This window comes from Brassica napus, chromosome C2, assembly GCF_020379485.1.
Source record: "Brassica napus cultivar Da-Ae chromosome C2, Da-Ae, whole genome shotgun sequence".
Classification (NCBI taxonomy): domain Eukaryota; kingdom Viridiplantae; phylum Streptophyta; class Magnoliopsida; order Brassicales; family Brassicaceae; genus Brassica; species Brassica napus.
Genome location: NC_063445.1, coordinates 30,247,890 through 30,267,547, shown reverse-complemented (window position 1 = coordinate 30,267,547; position 19,658 = coordinate 30,247,890). Strand labels below are relative to the sequence as shown.

Here is a 19,658-nt window from a genome sequence, read left to right as displayed (position 1 = left end):
GATATTAAATATGTTAATTGTAAATAGTTTGAGAATAAAATACTCAATTGTCAGGGAAGGTGGGCACGTCTTTTCTGCGGTCAAGAAAACATCAGGACGTTTACATGTTCCATTGTAAAAACACACTTGAGGGTTATGGAAAATAAACGGCAAGCAGTCGTAAGAGGGAGAGTAGAGAGTAGAAACGGATGGAGTCAGAGAGGTTGATAGCCGTCGGATGGAAGAGAACATTGATAATCGAATCGAATGGTAAAAAAGCAACGCATACATTTTGTCACCGCTTTTGCCGTTCCCTCTTGGCCAAGGCTGCTGCTGCTAATAAGCAATCCATATATATCCGGCGAGAAATTTGGGAGTGGGATTGGTGAGAAGTAGCAGGTATAGATCGATCCCCTTCGAGTTTTGAGTTTTCGATTTGATCCTGGATTGTTCATGGCGGACTTAGTTAGAGAAGAGATTATAATGTTGTTGACTTGTTGTGCAGATCAATGGGAGGAGGAGTTAGGTTGTCGCTTCTCAAGTCACTTTACAGATCTTCAACAAGAAGCTCCTCCTCGCCTTCTTGTCGCAGACTTGCTGAAGATGCTGCTATTGTGCGGTCATCATCAAGACCATCTCCGGTGTCTTCTTTCACTCATGCTAGGGCCATTGGCTACGGATACGGGTCTTGGATTGTCTCTTCCTCGTCCAATTTGAATGCTAAGCCTTTCCCTTTACTGGCACGGGCTTTCAGCTCGCAACCTGATGGCACCGACTGGGTTCACAAGGCCAAGGATGTCTTTTATGAAACTGCTAACAAGGCTAAAGAAGCCTCTGACGAACTCACTCCTCACGTTCAACAGTTGCTCGACGCCAACCCTTATCTTAAAGAAGTCATGGTCCCCGTCTCTCTCACCATGACTGGTACTTTGTTCGCTTGGGTTGTCATGCCTAAGGTTTTGAGGAGGTTTCACAGCTATTCTATGCGCAGTTCTGCTGCTTTGCTTCCGCAAGGCTTCTCTATCGATGACGTTCCCTACGATAAAAGCTTTTGGGGTGCTTTGGAGGATCCTGCCCGCTACTTGATGACCTTCATTGCTTTCGCACAAATGTTTGTCGCTTTTAACTTTCACCATTATGAGTGACATGTTCTATCTAAAAAGGGTATGATTTTTAGAAAATAAAATGATATGATAATTCTGATATGCTGCAGTGCGTCTATGGTGGCCCCAACAACCGTAGCAGCTCAGTACTTCTTCCCGGCATTGAAGGGGGCAGTCATCCTCTCCTTGGTGTGGTTCCTACATCGCTGGAAAACCAATGTGATCACCCGAGTCTTGTCTGCTAAGAATGTTGCTGGCCTTGACAGGGAGAAGATATTGACTTTGGACAAAGTTTCATCAGTTGGTCTCTTTGCGATCGGTTTAATGGCTTCTGCTGAAGCTTGTGGTGTAGCTGTTCAATCTATCTTGACTGTTGGTGGAGTAGGAGGTCTGTGTACTTGTTTTCCTCAATCTAGTATTGCTAGGATTCAACCACTAATCAGTTCTGATCTGTCCGTGCAGGAGTGGCCACTGCTTTTGCTGCAAGAGATATCCTTGGTAATGTGCTGAGTGGTCTCTCCATGCAATTCTCAAGGCCTTTCTCTATGGGAGATACGATCAAAGTTAGTTTAACATGAAATCTTTTCTTTTTGTTTGCTTCCTGCTCCTCTTGTTTTCATCAGGCTATACTGTCTTACATGTTTCAGGCTGGATCGGTAGAAGGTCAAGTGGTTGAGATGGGACTTACAACAACATCCTTGTTGAACGCCGAAAAGTTCCCAGTCTTGGTACCTAATTCACTGTTTTCCAGTCAGGTTAGTTTATCTGTAAACAAATCAGAAGCGTCCACTCGCAACCATTTGTTTGATCTATTCCTATTATGCATTATCACGGTGGAGACAGTTCGGAATGGCCCTGAAGTAGAATTAACATATATATACAGGTGATTGTGAACAAGTCACGAGCTCAGTGGCGTGCTATAGCATCCAAGATCCCACTGCAGATAGATGACTTGGACAAGATCCCTCACATATCAGATGAAATCAAGGAAACGTTGAGGTCAAACCCAAAAGTTTTCTTAGGGAAAGAAGCTCCTCATTGTTACTTATCCCGAGTGGAAAAATCATTTGCTGAACTCACCATTGGATGCAATCTTAAATACATGGTACTGTCTCTCTCTTCTCTTTGTAACATTCTCTTGTCAAAAAAATAGAGAGAGATTTTATTCTTTTATTGCTGTCTCAGGGGAAAGAGGAGCTTTACGCAACACAACAAGAGGTTCTTCTTGAGTCGGTCAAAATTATAAAGAAGCATGGTGCGTCATTGGGTACCACGTGGGACAATTCTACACTTTGACAATGCTGATCAAGAATTATGTCTGAAAACATAGGTTCTTGGATCATTACAGGAAAACACGTAGGGTTACAAAAATATTTTGTAGAGCAGGAAAAAAAAAAACGAAAGCAACCTGTTTCGGACTGAGGATTTGTGGTATGTGAGTCGGTTCTTTTGATGTGTTTTGAGGTGCACGATCAGATTTCATTTTTTTTTTTAAACTGTGCGTTTTTATCACTATCTTTGGAAGCCACACATATGAGAAAGTTGTAAGCGGGTTATGTTTGGGGTGGATTTACATCATCTCTCAAGACCTATCAAGAGAATGAATTAGATCCATTTTGTTAGGAAACTCTAAAGACTCATTAAGAGAATAAATTAGATCCACTTTGTTAGGAAACTCTAGACATCTTTCTTCTATAAATAAGGAGCTACCTCCTTATTAGAAAATATATCTTACTTTATTAGAAAATATCTCTCTCTTTTCAATTTAGAAATAGAACACATCCTATAAAGATTTTATACATTCTTTGATTCATTTACACTAAAAATCATTTTTGTAATGCAATATTTGATCAACAAATTCTTGGATGTTTTTTTTTTCTCATTTGATTCTTTCAAGATTTCTCCTAAACCTCAAGAGTTATTCGGCGCAGATCATTCTCTCGCAGTCGCTCGGATCGATCTCTCGCGGTCACTCGACTCGCGCTCTTGCGGTTGCTCGGCACAGATTGTTCTCTCGCGGTTACTCGTCTCGGATAGTTCTCTCACAGTTATTCGGTGCAGATCATTCTCTCGCAGTTGCTCGGATCGATTTCTCGTGGTCACTCGTCTCGCTCTCTTGCGGTTACTCGGCACGGTTCGCTCTCTCGCAGTTACTCGGCTCGGATCGCTCTCTCGTAGTCACTCGGATTGCTCGCAAGTCTTGAGCATGACGTGATACCGCGAAGACACGTCCACCCGTGGCGATTTGATTGTGATGGTTCGTTCATGTCGGTACGTTCATGATGATGTCTATGGCGACTTGTCTTTGGCAGTTTGTCGATTGACGCTTCATCCATGGCAACTTGCTCCGGTGGTTCAGAACACTGTCCTCACAGATCGTTTGCACAACCATCCCGGAGTAAGAAGTCTGATCGGAATCAGAAGTATGTCGATGACAACTCGCCTGAGACGGTCCGTTTATGACACTTCATTTATGGCAACCTAACCATGACGGCTTGTTCATGACAATCGTCTGCGACATGGGTATGTGCCTAGTTCATTGTTTCATAAACCCTATTAGTAAAATTCGCAGAGATCGATTTCGTCTCTCTCTCTCTCTCTACGAACTTGGGGGGGGGTGCGCTTATTGTTGGGGGTCGATTTACATCCTCCCTCAAAGCTCATTAAGACAATGAATTAGACCCACTTTGTTAGGAAACTCTAGACATCTTTCTTCTATAAATAAGGAGCTACCTCCTTATTAGAAATAATCTCTCACTTTTCCATTTAGATCTAGAACACATCCTATAAAGATTTTATACATTCTTTGATTCACTTTACACTAGAAATCATTGTTGCAACGCAATATTTGATCAACAAAGTCTTGGATGTTCTTTTTTCTCATTTGATTCTTTCAAGATTTCTTCTAAACCTCAAGAATCTAATCATTATCCTTAGATTTTTTATTGTATGATTCCAACAAACACCACCAGCATAAAACACCGTTTTTGGATCAAACGGGTTATAAGAAAATAGGTACGGACCACCGTCTTTCGTGAAAACAAGCTAAGCTAAGATTATAAAGCAGAGGAGCATTTCTTACAGATACAGTATCCGAACATCAGAATCTGTCTTTACTATAATCTCCTTTTCGGGTGAAATCTCTGCGTTTGTATAACCAATGTACTAACTAGGACTTAAAGCAACTCATACACAAACGAAATGGGAAAATATAAATTAGAATCGCTAAGACCATGATTAACCCCAGTCTTTTAACTGAACAGTTTTTAGCTTTTCTTAAATTTTTAACTAAGGAAATGTAAGAACCGTCTATTAAATAAGAGATATAAGAGCCGTTTCTTAGCCGAAAAATGTAAAAGAAAAATACGAAAAACAAAAAAAAAGTCAAATCATGAATTAGGAACCGTGGTTAATCATGCCCTGATCGTATTAAAATTTTAGCAAATTGAATTTAGTAGGAACATTTTTTTTTTTTTTTGGAACACGAAATTTAGTAGGAACATAATAATAATAATTATTATATGAAGAAAATAGATGCTGTGGACGAATGGGCAAGGCGCGTGAGAGTTTGACCAGCTTCAATACGTACGTTTCTTCTCCGATATTAACGAAAATGAAAGCAGGAATTGAAATAGATATACAGAGTCGTGACTCTTTCTCGTTTAAGTTGGATACCATTGTCAACGCCAGTAAGGTAACTCCGTCTTGGTTCTTTTGTCTTATAGAATTGATTTGTTCTTAGTAAAAACGCAAACCTCTCTCATTGATTCAGAAGATCCATTTTGAGAGATTAGATTGTGAATCCTGCAAGTACATGATCGGGTGCAAATCTTAAAAAAGCCATTTGAGTTTTGATTAAATGGAGAACTATGGTTCTCAATACCCTTATTATCCAGGACCTCCTCCTCCTCCCAACTCAGATCCATACCCTCCCCAAGCTTATCCACCGCCACTTCACAACCAGTATGGTTCTATGTCTCATTCTGGTCCTTTGGATTATGCCCACCGTCCCCCACCACCACTTCACCACCACTATGGTTCTATGTCCCCTTCTGGTCCACCGCCTCATTATTCTTATGATCACCAACACCAACCTCATCCTCCTCAACAACCTACACTCCAGCCCCACGCTAGGTTTGCCTCTTATCCCCCACCCCCTCAACACCCTCATCATGATAATTTCAGTAGTGCTGGATACTCTTCCCCACCTGTTTACCCTCCTCTTCATGACCTTATGGGTGGTCTCACCGTTTCTTCTCATCATCACCCACCATCTTCAAACCCCGGCTCCTACCATGGACAACAGCCTTATCACTCCTTTTCAAGTCATTCTCATTTGTCTCACTCGGGCAGGCTTGATTCCCCACTCCCACATAGTCCCAGTTTGCAGATTGTGCCCTCTGGTAAACCCTCCTTGAAGGTCCTCTTGCTGCATGGTAACTTGGACATTTGGATTTATCGTGCCAGTAACCTCCCTAACATGGACTTGTTCCATAACACATTGGGTGCCGTCTTTGGAGGCATAAGCAACATGATCGAAGGACAGCTGAGCAAGAAGATCACGAGCGACCCTTACGTTTCCATTTCAGTTGCTGGTGCCGTCATTGGAAGAACTTACGTCATGAGCAACAGCGAAAACCCTGTCTGGCACCAGCACTTTTACGTTCCCGTTGCTCATCATGCCGCCGAGGTCCATTTTGTTGTCAAGGACAGTGATGTTGTGGGTTCTCAGCTTATAGGACTCGTTACCATCCCCGTCGAGCAAATACACTCTGGTGCAAGAATCGAAGGAACTTACTCCATTCTGAGCAGCAATGGGAAGCCTTGTAAACCTGGTGCGACTCTGACATTATCTATTCAGTACACCTCAGCGGATAAACTCAGTGTTTATCACAGCGGAGTTGGTGGAGGTCCTAGTTACCAGGGTGTCCCTGGAACATATTTTCCTCTCCGGGAAGGTGGGAACGTGACGCTGTACCAAGATGCACACGTACCTGAAGGGATGCTCCCGAGGATAAGACTCGGCAACGGAATGTATTACGAAAATGGCAAGTGTTGGCATGATATGTTCCATGCCATATGTCAGGCTAGGCGTTTGATTTACATCACGGGTTGGTCAGTGTGGCATAACGTCAGGCTTGCTCGGGATAAAGGAAACCCTGCATCGGAATGTACACTTGGTGAGCTCCTAAAATCAAAGTCCCGAGAAGGTGTAAGAGTCCTGCTTCTCGTTTGGGACGACCCTACTTCACGGGACATCTTGGGATACAAAACAGTAAGTTACTGCAACCTTTAAGTCCAATAAAGCACATCTTTGGTTCCTTTGTAGTTTGTAATCTAGAAAAGTCTGTTTTGTATAATAGAAAAGGATGTTTCATGAAGAAATCTACAACTTAAATTAGAGAGATGAAATTCTTTAGTGTAACTTTGAGGTATTTTAAATATGTTAATTTGAACAGGATGGAGTGATGGGAACCCATGACGAGGAGACTCGCCGTTTTTTCAAGCACTCCTCAGTTCAAATCTTGCTATGCCCTCGAAATGCTGGAAAGCGACATAGTTGGGTCAAACAAACGGTAAAAATGATGAATTGGTCTGTTTTTTTTTTTTTTTTTTTTTTTTTGAGTTGAGTTATTTATGTTTTAGTCTATCAGGAAGTTGGAACCATCTATACACACCACCAAAAGACCTTGATAGTAGATGCTGATGCTGGCGGTAACAGGAGGAAAATCGTAGCTTTTGTAGGCGGACTTGATCTCTGTGATGGCCGATATGATACACCTCAACATCCCTTGTTTAGGACGCTGCAAACAGATCATAAAGGTGACTACCACAACCCCACTTTCACGGTATGTTTTTTCTTTTTTTTTTAATGCCCATTTGCCTTTCTTTAACACTGTAATGTTGGTGAAGAATGTACTAAAAATGTAATCTAGGGTAACCTCTCCGGTTGTCCAAGAGAACCTTGGCATGATCTGCACAGTAAGATTGATGGCCCAGCTGCCTACGATGTTCTGACCAATTTGGAGGAGAGGTGGCTGAAGGCTGCGAAGCCTCACAGAATCAATAAATTGAAGACATCATATGATGATGCATTGCTCAGGATTGAAAGGATCCCAGATATATTAGGAGTCTTTGATGCTCCTACTGTTAGCGCAAACGACCCTGAGGCTTGGCATGTTCAGGTAACCACCAAGATACTCCTTTTCTATAAAACCTGACAGGTACTATGTTCATAATTGGTTAGAAAACTATGGAAACCAATTATTGATAGTACTGCAGAAGATTTGATGAACTGTACTTATTTATGTATAAACTAGAAACGAACCATAGATTCTGAATAATTTTGATTTATCTCTGCCAATTCATGTATGGAATTCTTTTAGTTTTGATGAGTTTGTTTCTTGTTTGTACTTTGCTCCACAGACAGTTTTCCAATTAATTTTGTTTATAAGCTGATGGTTTTCTGGTTTCTGGTTCAGATCTTCCGTTCCATCGATTCAAACTCTGTCAAAGGTTTCCCAAAGGATCCAAAATATGCTACAAGCAAGGTGAGTTGAAAAAGAAAAAGAGAAAACAAAAATTCTGCTGTCATTATGGCCCTGAGAAATTGATGGATACAAGGGTTTTTGTTTGGACAGAATTTGATGTGCGGTAAGAATGTGCTCATCGACATGAGCATACACACCGCATATGTAAAGGCCATTCGTGCAGCTCAACACTTCATCTACATTGAGAACCAGTATTTCATTGGATCCTCTTACAACTGGAATGCTCACAAGGATATAGGTTTTTCTCTTTTTTTTTTTCAAATGACCTAATGATTAGAAAAAAACTCAAAATTAGGATAAATCTCTTCAAAGATGCATGTATATATAATTGATAAAAATTCAAGAAATCTGAGCTGATTTTTTCCAGTGAAAAAGGAATCATGGAAACAGAGATAGCCTTTCATTTGAGTTAGAGCCTTGTTTGTTGTGGCTACTCTGTTGATTATTGTTTGTTTATGGTCATGTAGGTGCCAATAACCTGATTCCTATGGAAATTGCTTTGAAGATTGCTGATAAGATCAGGGCAAATGAAAGGTTTGCTGTCTATATTGTCATCCCAATGTGGCCGGAAGGAGTTCCAACCGGCGCTGCTACACAGAGGATTCTATATTGGCAGGTAACTCTAGTGAAGATATATGTCTTTACAAACCGTTAACCTTATATTGAATCGGTTATAAGTTACAAAAAGAAAGAAAATGATCCTTTTATCACTGGAAACTGAATGTCATAGTTATGGTCCTCGTAGCACAAGACAATGCAAATGATGTATGGAACTATCTACAATGCGTTAGTGGAGGCCGGGCTTGATGATAGATTCTCCCCACAAGACTATCTAAATTTTTTCTGTCTTGGAAACAGAGAGATGGTGGACGGAAATAATGAAACAAATCAAAGCAACGAGAACACTCCTCAGGTAGAAAGCTGCTACCATGTATATTCCTATTATCATTGAGTTGTTAACTGAGATGTTGTTGTTGTTATAGGCATCATGTCGAAAGAGCAGAAGATTTATGATATATGTGCATTCAAAGGGGATGGTTATTGATGACGAGTATGTGGTAATTGGATCCGCAAACATAAACCAAAGATCAATGGAAGGCACGAGAGACACGGAGATTGCAATGGGAGCTTATCAGCCTCAACATACATGGGCAAGACGACAGTCTGGTCCTCGTGGTCAGGTAGTAATCCTCCTCTAAAATATTATTATATGATTTCCAGTTATTTTATTATATAAATATGAATACTTTGTACATCAAAAATTCTGCAAGATATTCGGGTATAGAATGTCACTTTGGGCAGAACACATGGCAATGTTAGATGATAGCTTTGAGGAGCCAGAGAGCCTAGAGTGTGTAAGCAAGGTGAGAAGAATGGGGGAGGAGAACTGGAAACAGTTTAGGGCAGAGCAAGTGTCGGAGATGAGGGGACATCTGCTCAAGTATCCGGTGGAAGTTGATCGGAAAGGCAAAGTACGGCCACTACCAGGGAGCGAGGAGTTCCCTGACGTTGGGGGAAATATTGTTGGATCCTTCCTTGCCATACAGGAGAATCTTACAATCTGATTGAAAGCATTGATGATGATTGTGTTTTGACTTGCACATTCTTTTATTTATTTTTTTTGTGTGGGGGTGGAGAGTGTAATTTTATAAACCTTATATAAACGATAATTTGATCGGACATTTGTTTGTGTAGACTGATTCATAAAAACGGCATTTGCAATATCAGACACCATCCTTAAAAAAAAAGGTAAATATCTTATTTTTTGTATTGCTTTTAACACATCTCTGGGAAAGAAACCATATATATATAGCCAGACATCTATCTGCCGAATCCCTCCCATCACTACGGTAGTCTGGCGAGAGAAGCGTTCCTCGTAAGTGAATTATTAGTACCGATTGATTGCTTGGGACTAGAGAAAAAGGATTGCAAGAAAATTGGAGCAAAGCTAAGAGTGAGATGATGATGTTTCTTTCTGTTCAGCCAAGCTTTGTAAGGTGTAGTGAGTATTGTGTGAAGGATATGTATGGTCCCTTGCATTATGGTGACATTAGACAAAGAGCAGGTCGTGATTTGGAGAGGTAAAGACTATAACTAGCCAACCGAGGACGACGGTGAGAAGTAGATATTGGGGGCACTATGTTGAATCTGAGTTTCGTCGGACTCAGTAAAGAGGGCAACAAAACTCGTCTGACCTAGCCAGGAAAGTACAAGTCGGCCCAAAAAAGTAAAAGAGTAAAACTCTAATTTCTAGCTGACAGTCCCTTGGTTGCTCTCGTCATCTTTTTAGAGTATGATTATTTGGGGGGGTTCTTAGCGGAATATAAGAACCCGTCTTTTAACTTTTAACTAAAAATGTTAAGAACCGGTTCTTAAAATTCTTATTTAAGAGCCGGTTCTTAGCTTTTTTAGTTAAAAGTTAAAAGACGGGTTATTATATTCTGCTAAGATCCTACCTTCAGAACCTCCAATAATCATGCTCTTATGGATGAATATTATCTTCTATTTTTCCTAGATCAGTTAGATCTAACGGGCTGAGATATGCTTTACGGGCCAAGCAACTGAGCTGAACATTCGGGCTGTTAACCAAAGTTCATGCGCCAAGCTCCTATTGCCGAGAAAAGTCAAACCACACAGCCGAGTGCGGGTGTTTAGCTGGTCGAAGCCGAGTAACGTTGACCCGAGCCGACTAAGTGAGCTGAATTTCATATTTGATGGGTGCTGTGGAGGGATTTAATACATCTCATACACACTGGATTCTCCGAACTTTGTATGGTTTAATTTATAACATCTCTTTTCGGTTCTGACTAAAATAATCAGAAACCGGTGATATATTAAAATATCTAATCGAGAAAAATGTATGTCTTGGTTAAGAGTACAAAAACTGTAAGGGTTTGGGTTGGTTCGTTTGAAACAAAGTCCCAAGTCTTCCACCGTAACCTCCAAGAGCTGCATCAATTCAATGATCAGATAAAATTCCAACAGATTTGTATTGGAAGTAGTCTTCTTTTCGGTGGACTCAGCTGAATCATATCATCCTGGTTGATATAGGCATATTCTCTTCTTTTTTTGCTTTCTGGTTTCTTCTTTATTTGGAGTCCAACATTTAATTTCAATTGAGTATCACATATATCTATATTATTAAAAGAGAAGTACCCTTTTGAAAATATTCTTAATTCATTAATTAAACTCCCTTTTTTTTGTCTTTTTCAGTTGTATTTATGAAATATCCTAAAACGAATAAAACTGCCTAATTTATTACTTGTCTTTTCAGTTACATTAATGAAATATGCTTAAATAAATTTAAAATTCTTATTTTATTGTTTGTCTTTTTCAGTTACCTTAATGAAATATCCTTCAATAAATTTGGACATAATGTCATTTAATCAACCAAAAAAACTCATGAGTTATCCTTACGTGCATAATTTTAATAATGGAGATTTTTAAAAACGTGCATCATTAAAATGTTACCTAAAACATGCAGCACTAATATATAACATGCATCAATAAAACTAAAATTTGACTCACACAATTGTACGGATATTATTTTCAGTTGATTAAATTTAAAAATAATTATTTATTCAAAAAATATTTAAGAATGGCTATGTTTTTAAAAATTATATGGTATTATTTGCTCATAACTCATTTGTCATTTGATAAATTGTTAGAAAGAAAATTTTAGCATAATATAACTCAATTGTCATTTGCTAAATTTATGATTTTTATTTATATTTTTTATTATTTAATTATGATATTTTCATTTTATATTTGAAAGATAAATGAATTTTCTTTCAAACAATATTTTTGTAAATTTATTTTTTAAAAAATAATCAATTAAAATTGTTATTATCATTGAATATCATTATTTTTGACATAATTTGAGTTTTCGTTTACATCAAAACTTATCATATTTTAGGATAATTTTAATTTAAAATGTAATTTTCATATTTTTTAAAAAAATTCTAAAATATTTTTTAAATATTTTGTTATAATTGTTAAAAAAATATTGAGTTGTATTTCAAATAAAAAGGTAAAGATATTAAAAATATTCTAATTAAAATATGTAAAATTTAATATAGTTTTAAGGAAATGGTCAAAATAAAAAAAATTACACATAAAATAATCATGATTTTTGTTAACTGGGCGGATCATTATTTATATGATATCGCACACGAAAGAAAATTTTTTATTTTTAAAATTATCTAATTAACTCTATACTCATTTTTTTTTTTATATGATATCACACATTCGTAAAAAATAAATAGTTTAAGATGCAAAAAACAAATATTTACTTAATGAATATAATATGAACAAATATTACAATTACATCATTTAATAAAATAAATAATTAAAAACTGAAAATTCATATCCGCGCTCAGGGTCTAGTTAACATTATAGCCAAAAATTAAAATGTGAATTCTTCGACCAAGTATTATAAATACATATAACAAAGAGGAGCATATGGCTAATTATAGATCTCATAAGGTCCAAAACTGAACCAACATATATATATATATAAAATATAAGCATCATTCTCTTTTTATCACTGTTGGGGCAGAACCACCGGTCTCCGGCGGCGGCTGATGAGCTGACATCTGCCCACCGTGAAGAAACTCACGTGCAATAGCTTGGAACTCGCCGCCTCCTCCGATACTGGACGATTGCGAGACACCGAAGAGATGATCCGACGGTCGAGGTTGTTGCTGCATGGGCCACGTGGATGATATCGGCTCCAAGATTGGGGAGAGGTCGTACATCGACGGTGTTATTGTGGGCAGGTCTGATATGGAAAGAGGCGGCAGAGATCCAGAAGACGTCACCGTGGCCGGCGGTGGCTGTGGCAGCTCTAGAGTTGCTAAATGTGCTTGTACATATGAAAGCTCATTTTGCAAACTCACCACCTGTTTTTTTAGACAAAATCCATGCAAATGCTTAAAATGATAATAATGCCAAGAAAATATTAAAGAGATGTAATAATCTAAATATTGATACTTTCAGCAATAAATTATTACATGAGTTTCCGAGTTCTCGAGCAAATGTTGATTCACTTATGCCCAAAACACACGACATGACTAATTGCATCCAATAAATTGCTTGCTTGTAACATTTAAAATATCCTTCACTAATATCAATTTATTGGATGCAATTGCATAAATATTCGAGTATGTAACAAGCATACTTTATTGCAATTGATATATATATATATATATATATGATCAAAGCAATTGATATATTTATATATTGAAAAGACGCTTAGAAATAAGCGTACAACTACGTGTTTGTTGCGAACAGAGAAAGACTTCTCTTCTCAATCAGTGGCTTGGATTAACTTAGAAAACATCTTTGTAAACATTTATTTACAAAAAGTAATAGGAGTACAACGTATGCTCAATGTGCTAATTAAATTAAATACAGAGAGAGAGAGGCCTTCAACTGTTCTGTAACGCATTAGATCATGTCATACAAGTAAGTATGCATTAAACTAGTTGATGGCGAACTAATAAATCCCAATCAATTATAACTTTAACATATTTTTTATTTTAATCTAAATTATTTTATTAGTTTCAAATATTAAATTTAATATCTAATCTATATAATTTAATTTTTTTATTACAACACAACTTAATAATGGTTTGGTAACTTGCAAAATCTTTTATCTATTTTATTATCAAACCACACATGTAAAAAACGTTATCATCGTAACAACATAATAAATTTTTATTAACACTTCATAATAACATAAAAGATAAATCTACAAAATAAACTACAATTACAAATGAAGCGTATGAAACCAAACTCCTTTTCATCAAATAATATTATAGATGATTGAACATTTTTCCTTTTCAGATGATTCCTACTAACATTAGTTTAATTGCATTTTATATGAATTTCTGTTTCATCCGAGTTTATAGTGACACCTATTAATAAAATATACAATAACTAAAAACATCTTTCTATTCAACTAGATGTAATAAATTATATATGTCTAGTAAAAGCTAGATTTTTTCAATTATAACGATAAGATATTATATTCTTTGGATTCATAGTTTTTGATTGGTAATCTGATATTAACGAAACTCATAAAACTACTCTTCCGTGACATAAACTAAAAATATGTCAAATAAGCATAATTAAAAAAACATGACCAATGAAAACACAAGACGGTTAATTATGTTTATTTGACATATTTTTATTTTATGTCACAGAAGAGTAGTGTTATGAGATTCGTTAACATCAAATTAACAATCAAAAGCTATGAATCCAAACAATATAATATCTTGTCGTTATAATTAAAAATCCAACTTTTACCATACATATATAATTTATTATTTTTAGTTTAAAATGTTTTAGTTAAATAGAAGTATGTTTTTAATTATTGTATATTTTATTAATAGATATCACTATAAACTCGGATGAAGAGGAAATTTAAATAAAATGAAATTAAACTAATGTTCGTAGGAATCATCGAAAAAGGAAAAATGTTCAATCATCTATAATATTATTTGATGAAGATTATGAGTAAGGCTAGGAATGCAATTATAAATTAATTATTTTTATTTTTCTCAGTAGATCCTTATTACTAAAACCAAAAAAAAGGACCAAGAATGAGAACAAATCGCAGCTAAAACACAAGACGATTTTTTTCGTCAATGCTTAAGAGAGAGTACTTTGCATGAGCTTGGGTAAATGGGTAGAAACGAAAACAAAGGAAGAGAGAAATATCAACAATTTTCTTTTGTTATAAAAAAAAGAAAAGGAAACTGGTAAGATAACTGATGAATGTCACGACCTACAGACAGTAGATTGACTTAAAATTCTTGCGATTTCTCATCATACTATATTACTATATGATAGTAATAAGTTATAGTATTAATGGAAGAATTGTTTTTTTAATAGTATTAATGGAAAAATTAAATTACCTGTTGCTGAAGAGAGACGATGTGGGAGACGCAGCCGTAGATAGGGTCTCGGAGACGAGACTGAGCCTCGAAACAGATTGAAACGACGGCGTCTGCCCGTTTATGCTCGGGAATATGGTGGAGGAGTTTTGAAACGTTGCTCGCTCCGAACACCTTATGAACCGCCGCGAAGTGCGCCGCTCCTTGATCAGAGTCGAAATAGGGTGCGAATATGCAGCCGGGAACGCACTTCCGTCTCAAGAACTTACAGGCGCCACACGGTCCACCTCCACCGCTGCTGCTAGGGCTTCCGCTACTGCTCATCTTCCTGATTAGGGTTTTGAGAGATATATATGGAGCTAATTCAACCAGGTTAGGATGATTTTTGTCTCGTGATTAGCAGGAAAAAATTGGGAACGTTTGGGAGAGAAGGAGAGGAGTCGGACGTAAACAAAACTAGGGCTTGGCTTGGTTGGTGCTTATTGGAAACTTTTTATTTCCCCCAATAATACATTAATTAATTGTAGTATCTTATAGTATTTAATAAATAAATAAGCATAATAAATTAACAAATTTTAGCAACCCGAATTGAGGTGATGTAAAATATGACAAAATTAGATAAAATAATAAGATAATAACTTTTTGAAAAAAAATTATGTAAATATATATATGGTCCCAATGTAAACATAAATTAATATAAACTTTTTATAAATATAAAAATATATTGTATAGTTTGTATATGTAAAATTTAATTAATACATATACAGTAAAATCAAATATTTTTCTTATTTTCACATACAAATATAGAAGAGAATTTTTTTGTAAATTGATAAATAATTAAAGATCCAACAGTACTAATTTATAGAATTGTTACTGTACTACTAGTAGTTAAGAAAACAAATGCTGTCAAAAGTATAAATCATTTATACTTTTCTTTTAAAATATCATTTAATTAGTTGTATTATTACCAAAAAAAACTAAGACGGTTAAGACAAGATGAAAAAAAAAAATTTCTTTTAAGCCACGCGATCAATCGTACTTGTCTCGTATTAAGCTCTTTGCGTGAAGCAAAACATTCCATATCTCTTAACTTCTTCATTGCCATTCCCTTCCTTTTTCTTCTACTTCTGGTTTAAATTTATTTTTGTTACAATCAGTCCACACAGATGAATCTTTACTTATATAGAAATGTATTGATGCAGGCTCATTCTAATAAAATTAGACTTTAGATTTACAAAGTAACAGTTATTTAAAAATGACCTTACAACTAATCATAATATTTTTAATAGTTTTTTGGTGATTTTAACTTGATATTTTGTCAAAAAAATAAACTATCTAAAACAGTCTAATTAACTAGACTCAACGATATTTTTTTCAAAACTCAAAATGTAACGGTTCAATCGAACGTTATATATTTTTTATTTTATAAAATAGATATCGCGCAACGTGTTTAAAAAGTTTAAACAGATTTTGTTTTCGTTCAGATCCTCTTTAAAGCAATACAGTTTTTTTTTTAAACTATTACTTAATTTATTGTTTATATAATTCAAACATGCACACTATTCAATTTGAATCCAATATATAGAGCACAAACTAGCCAATGTAATACAAAGTCAATCTATCTATTTGGTTGTGGATCCTACAGTAATGTACTAAACTTGTGTAAATTATTATAGATAGAGGGGAATATATATTTTCCCAAAACTTAATTTTATGTATATATATACAGTCGGGAGTGAAGAAGATATGCTCAACATTATAAGTACAATGAGTGAACGGGATAAAATTGATATGCGATAATATGGTTTCTCAATATTCCATTAGGGTACAGTAAAAAAAAAATCGATTAGGATACAACAACAATAGGGAAATCCAATTACACTGAATTTCATATTCATGTGCTTTTAGAACTTGTAAAATTACAAGATTTGTGGAATATTCCTCCACAAAAGTAATTTCCGAATCAAATATTACAGCACTATAAATCTGGTGACGGCCAAAGTAATCAGAGTACACGAGTATGTACATGAAATAAAATATATATATATCACTTTTTCTTTTTTGATAAATATGTGAATTTCATTAAAATAAAGCTAATTTGTACAAACAAAAAGTTATGCAGTCAAGCCAAATGATGCCAAAAAAAGTTAAAAAACACCAAAAGACTTCGAAATTGGGATTATACATCACCAATTAACATTTCAAGAATGCTGTAGCCAAACTTGCATGAGACCTCTGAATTTCCTTCGCTCTTTCCTTCGCAGCGGTTATTGCGACGGTCCAATATCACATCATATTGTGACGGTCCAATAACCAAGTTTTAGCAAGCTTGTCTAGCTAAACTCTTCCACTTCCGCTAACCACTACAAGAAAACATCGGTATTCTGACGGACATTCCGACGGAAAATGAAATCCTCGGAATATCCCGAGGAATTTCCGAGGAAATTCCGAGGAAACACAAAATTTGGTTTCCTCGGAATTTCCTCGGAATATACCGACGGAATTCCGAGGAAATATCAATCCGTCGGAATATTCCGAGGAAACTCCGAGGAAAAATGTGTTCCTCGGAAAAAACCGATGATTTCCGAGGAAATATTATAGCCGTTGGAGAGCCGTTGGGGGATTTTACAAAATTCCGAGGAAATTCCGACGAACTAGCCGTTGGCGTCGGAATTCTGTCGGAATTTCCTCGTTCTGTCGGCAGGATTTAAACTATAAATACAAGCAGTCCTCTTCCTCTTCATTCACTCCATATCTTCATCCTCCCTCTCACTCTATTTACACACGAATTTGATTCATAAAAAATATGTCTTCTTCAAATTATTTTCGTTCTTGGATCGATCGACCTCATTTGGATCCGAACACGAGATTGCTTACGGAAGAATACCAACGAGGTATAACCGAATTCATGGGGTTAGTTCACCGACAACCGGAAGCAAAAACATGTATGTTAAGATGTCCTTGCTCTAATTGTAAAAATAGAAAGGTTATTAAAGAGTGGGATGTTTGGACTCATCTATATTTGAGTGGGTTTACACGAAGTTACAAAATTTGGTATCATCATGGGGAAACTGATTATGAACATGGTAGTACTAGCGAACCTCAGCCAGCGGTTAGATTAGAAGAACCAATTAGAACGGATGTAGATTATGGTGTAGGTACTGAGCAGATGTACTGTTTTCTATTGTGATTGGCACGACAACACTCCAGATCGAGGTGTGAGAACAGATGCATTTGGTGTTACATCAGTAAATTCGAGGCGAAAGCTGCAATATTATGATCCTTTCATTCTTGCTTCTCAGACCGATCAGGTAATTAAATGTTAATTATTCAGAATGATTCATCATCATGTGTATTAATTTATAATTTTACTAATAATTTTCTAAATGTTACAGGTTTGTTATATCAAGTACCCCCGGGTAAGGAACAGAGATGATCCATGGGTTACTGTTACAAGACTCAACCCGAGAGGCCGAGTTCAGAGAAGTTCTGAGCTGGAAGACCCACTACAACCAAGCACATCCGGCAACTTAAGTGCAGCAGAAGATTTAGCTGGAGTTGGCCTTGTAGTCGATTTAACCGACTTCGGAGAGGAAGCCGTCGTTCACGTAGAGGATGAACCAGTGATTGGAGAGTTTCACCAAGATCCAGATTCAGATTCATTTGGTGATGATGACTCGGAAACAGACTACCATTGATTTTTTTTTTTTTAAAGAAATACCGAGGAAATTCCGAGGAACACTTGATATACCCTCTTTCCTCGGAAAAGCCTCGGAATATTCCGACGGAATTCCGAGGAACACTTGATATTCTCGATCGATCGATGGGATAATCTAATCGATCGATCACATTGTTACGCTTTGGTCCATCTTAGTGATCGATCGATGCGTTTTCGGACATATATCCATCGATCGATCCGTTTATAAAAAAACTTACAAGATTTTCCGAGGACATTCCGAGGAACGCTTGAGATTCTCGATCGATCGATGGGATAATCTAATCGATCGATCACATTGTTACGCTTTGGTCCATCTTAGTGATCGATCGATGCGTTTTTGGATATATATACATCGATCGATCCGTTTTAAAAAAAAACGTACGAGATTTTGTTCTCGATCGATCACATTGTTACCCCAAACCCTGTTTCCTCGGAAAAGCCTCGGAATATTCCGAGGAACACCTGATATACTCTATCGATCGATGCGTTTTGGTACATATATCCATCGATCGATCCGTTTAAAAAAAAATTGACGTATTGAAACCCCAAACACTAGTTCCTCGGAATTTTCTCGGAATATTCCGACGGAATTCCGAGGAAGAAAAGGGTTTCCTCGGAATTCCCTCGGAATAATCCGGGGAAATTCCGAGGAAATAGGGTTTTTAAACCGAAAACAACGTTTTGCGGTTTGAATAACACCTATATAACCCTTATTAAGTGTCTTACGTTCATTATGAAGTCAAAAGTTTGTTCCTTACCGTATAATTAACACTTTTCCGATTGTATGAACGAAATCCCACAACATAAGAGAAACACTTATACCTTTTAATGAACGGTAAAGGGAATACTTTCAATTAGTTTTGAAATTTGTTATTTCATGGTTTATGCTCATCTATACAAAGAATCTTCAATGGTATGCATTACAATTGTGTAAGAAATGAAATACGGCAAAAAAAATTGATGTTTTGAAACTTCAAACACTAGTTCCTCGGTATTTCCTCGAAATATTCCGAGGAAATTCCGACGGATATTTTACTATCCGTCGGAATTTCCTCGGAATATTTTCATTTTACCGGGCAAATATTTCGCGAAAATTGAAATTAGAATTCCGACGGAATTCCGACGGATAATGTCCGTCGGACCCTAGGTTTTATAACCACGAGCCCCTTCTTCTTCCCCATTTCTCTCTTCTTCCTCTGCGCGACTCCTCTCTTCTCTCCGACGATTTCCCCGTGAAATCCGACGATATCTCCGGCGATCTCCCCCTTCTCTTACACAAATCATGTAAGGACCCTATCCCACTCTCTTAGGTTCTATTTGTTAGGTTTTTGTGTAGTTTTGATAGAATTTTGTTAGGGTGATTGGTTAGGATTGTGATTTGGTTGTATAATAGGTTTAGAATTGTGAT

At 36.6% G+C, this 19,658-nt stretch overlaps 3 protein-coding genes across 3 annotated transcripts; 2 read left to right on the top strand and 1 right to left on the bottom strand.

Annotated features, from left to right (window-relative positions):
• Window positions 1–123: 123 nt before the first annotated feature.
• LOC106388198 (mechanosensitive ion channel protein 1, mitochondrial-like) lies at window positions 124–2,597 on the top strand. The gene is made up of 7 exons (XM_013828220.3): window positions 124–378; window positions 485–1,090; window positions 1,193–1,470; window positions 1,545–1,645; window positions 1,730–1,837; window positions 1,966–2,187; window positions 2,268–2,597. The coding sequence occupies exons 2-7, from the start codon at window positions 489–491 to the stop codon at window positions 2,376–2,378; spliced, it is 1,422 nt and encodes a 473-aa protein (XP_013683674.1). The 5' UTR covers window positions 124–378; window positions 485–488; the 3' UTR covers window positions 2,379–2,597.
• Window positions 2,598–4,695: 2,098 nt separating this feature from the next.
• Window positions 4,696–9,315, top strand: LOC106388197 (phospholipase D beta 2). The gene is made up of 10 exons (XM_048748128.1): window positions 4,696–6,357; window positions 6,542–6,658; window positions 6,737–6,931; window positions 7,019–7,267; window positions 7,565–7,633; window positions 7,724–7,871; window positions 8,101–8,249; window positions 8,379–8,546; window positions 8,617–8,814; window positions 8,905–9,315. The coding sequence occupies exons 1-10, from the start codon at window positions 4,942–4,944 to the stop codon at window positions 9,196–9,198; spliced, it is 3,003 nt and encodes a 1,000-aa protein (XP_048604085.1). The 5' UTR covers window positions 4,696–4,941; the 3' UTR covers window positions 9,199–9,315.
• A 2,590-nt stretch (window positions 9,316–11,905) lies between these two features.
• Window positions 11,906–15,086, bottom strand: LOC106385876 (LOB domain-containing protein 30-like). Its single transcript, XM_013825777.3, has 2 exons — window positions 14,554–15,086; window positions 11,906–12,534 (listed from the first exon to the last, which is right to left on the bottom strand). The coding sequence occupies exons 1-2, from the start codon at window positions 14,854–14,856 to the stop codon at window positions 12,163–12,165; spliced, it is 675 nt and encodes a 224-aa protein (XP_013681231.1). The 5' UTR covers window positions 14,857–15,086; the 3' UTR covers window positions 11,906–12,162.
• Between the last annotated feature and the right edge of the window lie 4,572 nt (window positions 15,087–19,658).

What these genes read in the sequence shown, in the direction of transcription:
- LOC106388197 (XM_048748128.1), top strand. Translation starts at nt 4,942, where the DNA reads ATGGAGAACTATGGTTCTCAATACCCTTATTATCCAGGACCTCCTCCT. An exon ending in GAATGCTCACAAGGATATAG is followed by an intron (nt 7,872 to 8,100) that starts GTTTTTCTCTTT and finishes ATGGTCATGTAG; the next exon opens with GTGCCAATAACCTGATTCCT. An exon ending in AGAGGATTCTATATTGGCAG is followed by an intron (nt 8,250 to 8,378) that starts GTAACTCTAGTG and finishes TGGTCCTCGTAG; the next exon opens with CACAAGACAATGCAAATGAT.
- LOC106388198 (XM_013828220.3), top strand. Translation starts at nt 489, where the DNA reads ATGGGAGGAGGAGTTAGGTTGTCGCTTCTCAAGTCACTTTACAGATCT. An exon ending in TTCATTGCTTTCGCACAAAT is followed by an intron (nt 1,091 to 1,192) that starts GTTTGTCGCTTT and finishes GATATGCTGCAG; the next exon opens with TGCGTCTATGGTGGCCCCAA. An exon ending in GACTGTTGGTGGAGTAGGAG is followed by an intron (nt 1,471 to 1,544) that starts GTCTGTGTACTT and finishes CTGTCCGTGCAG; the next exon opens with GAGTGGCCACTGCTTTTGCT.
- LOC106385876 (XM_013825777.3), bottom strand. Translation starts at nt 14,856, where the DNA reads ATGAGCAGTAGCGGAAGCCCTAGCAGCAGCGGTGGAGGTGGACCGTGT. An exon ending in TCGTCTCTCTTCAGCAACAG is followed by an intron (nt 12,535 to 14,553) that starts GTAATTTAATTT and finishes CTAAAAAAACAG; the next exon opens with GTGGTGAGTTTGCAAAATGA.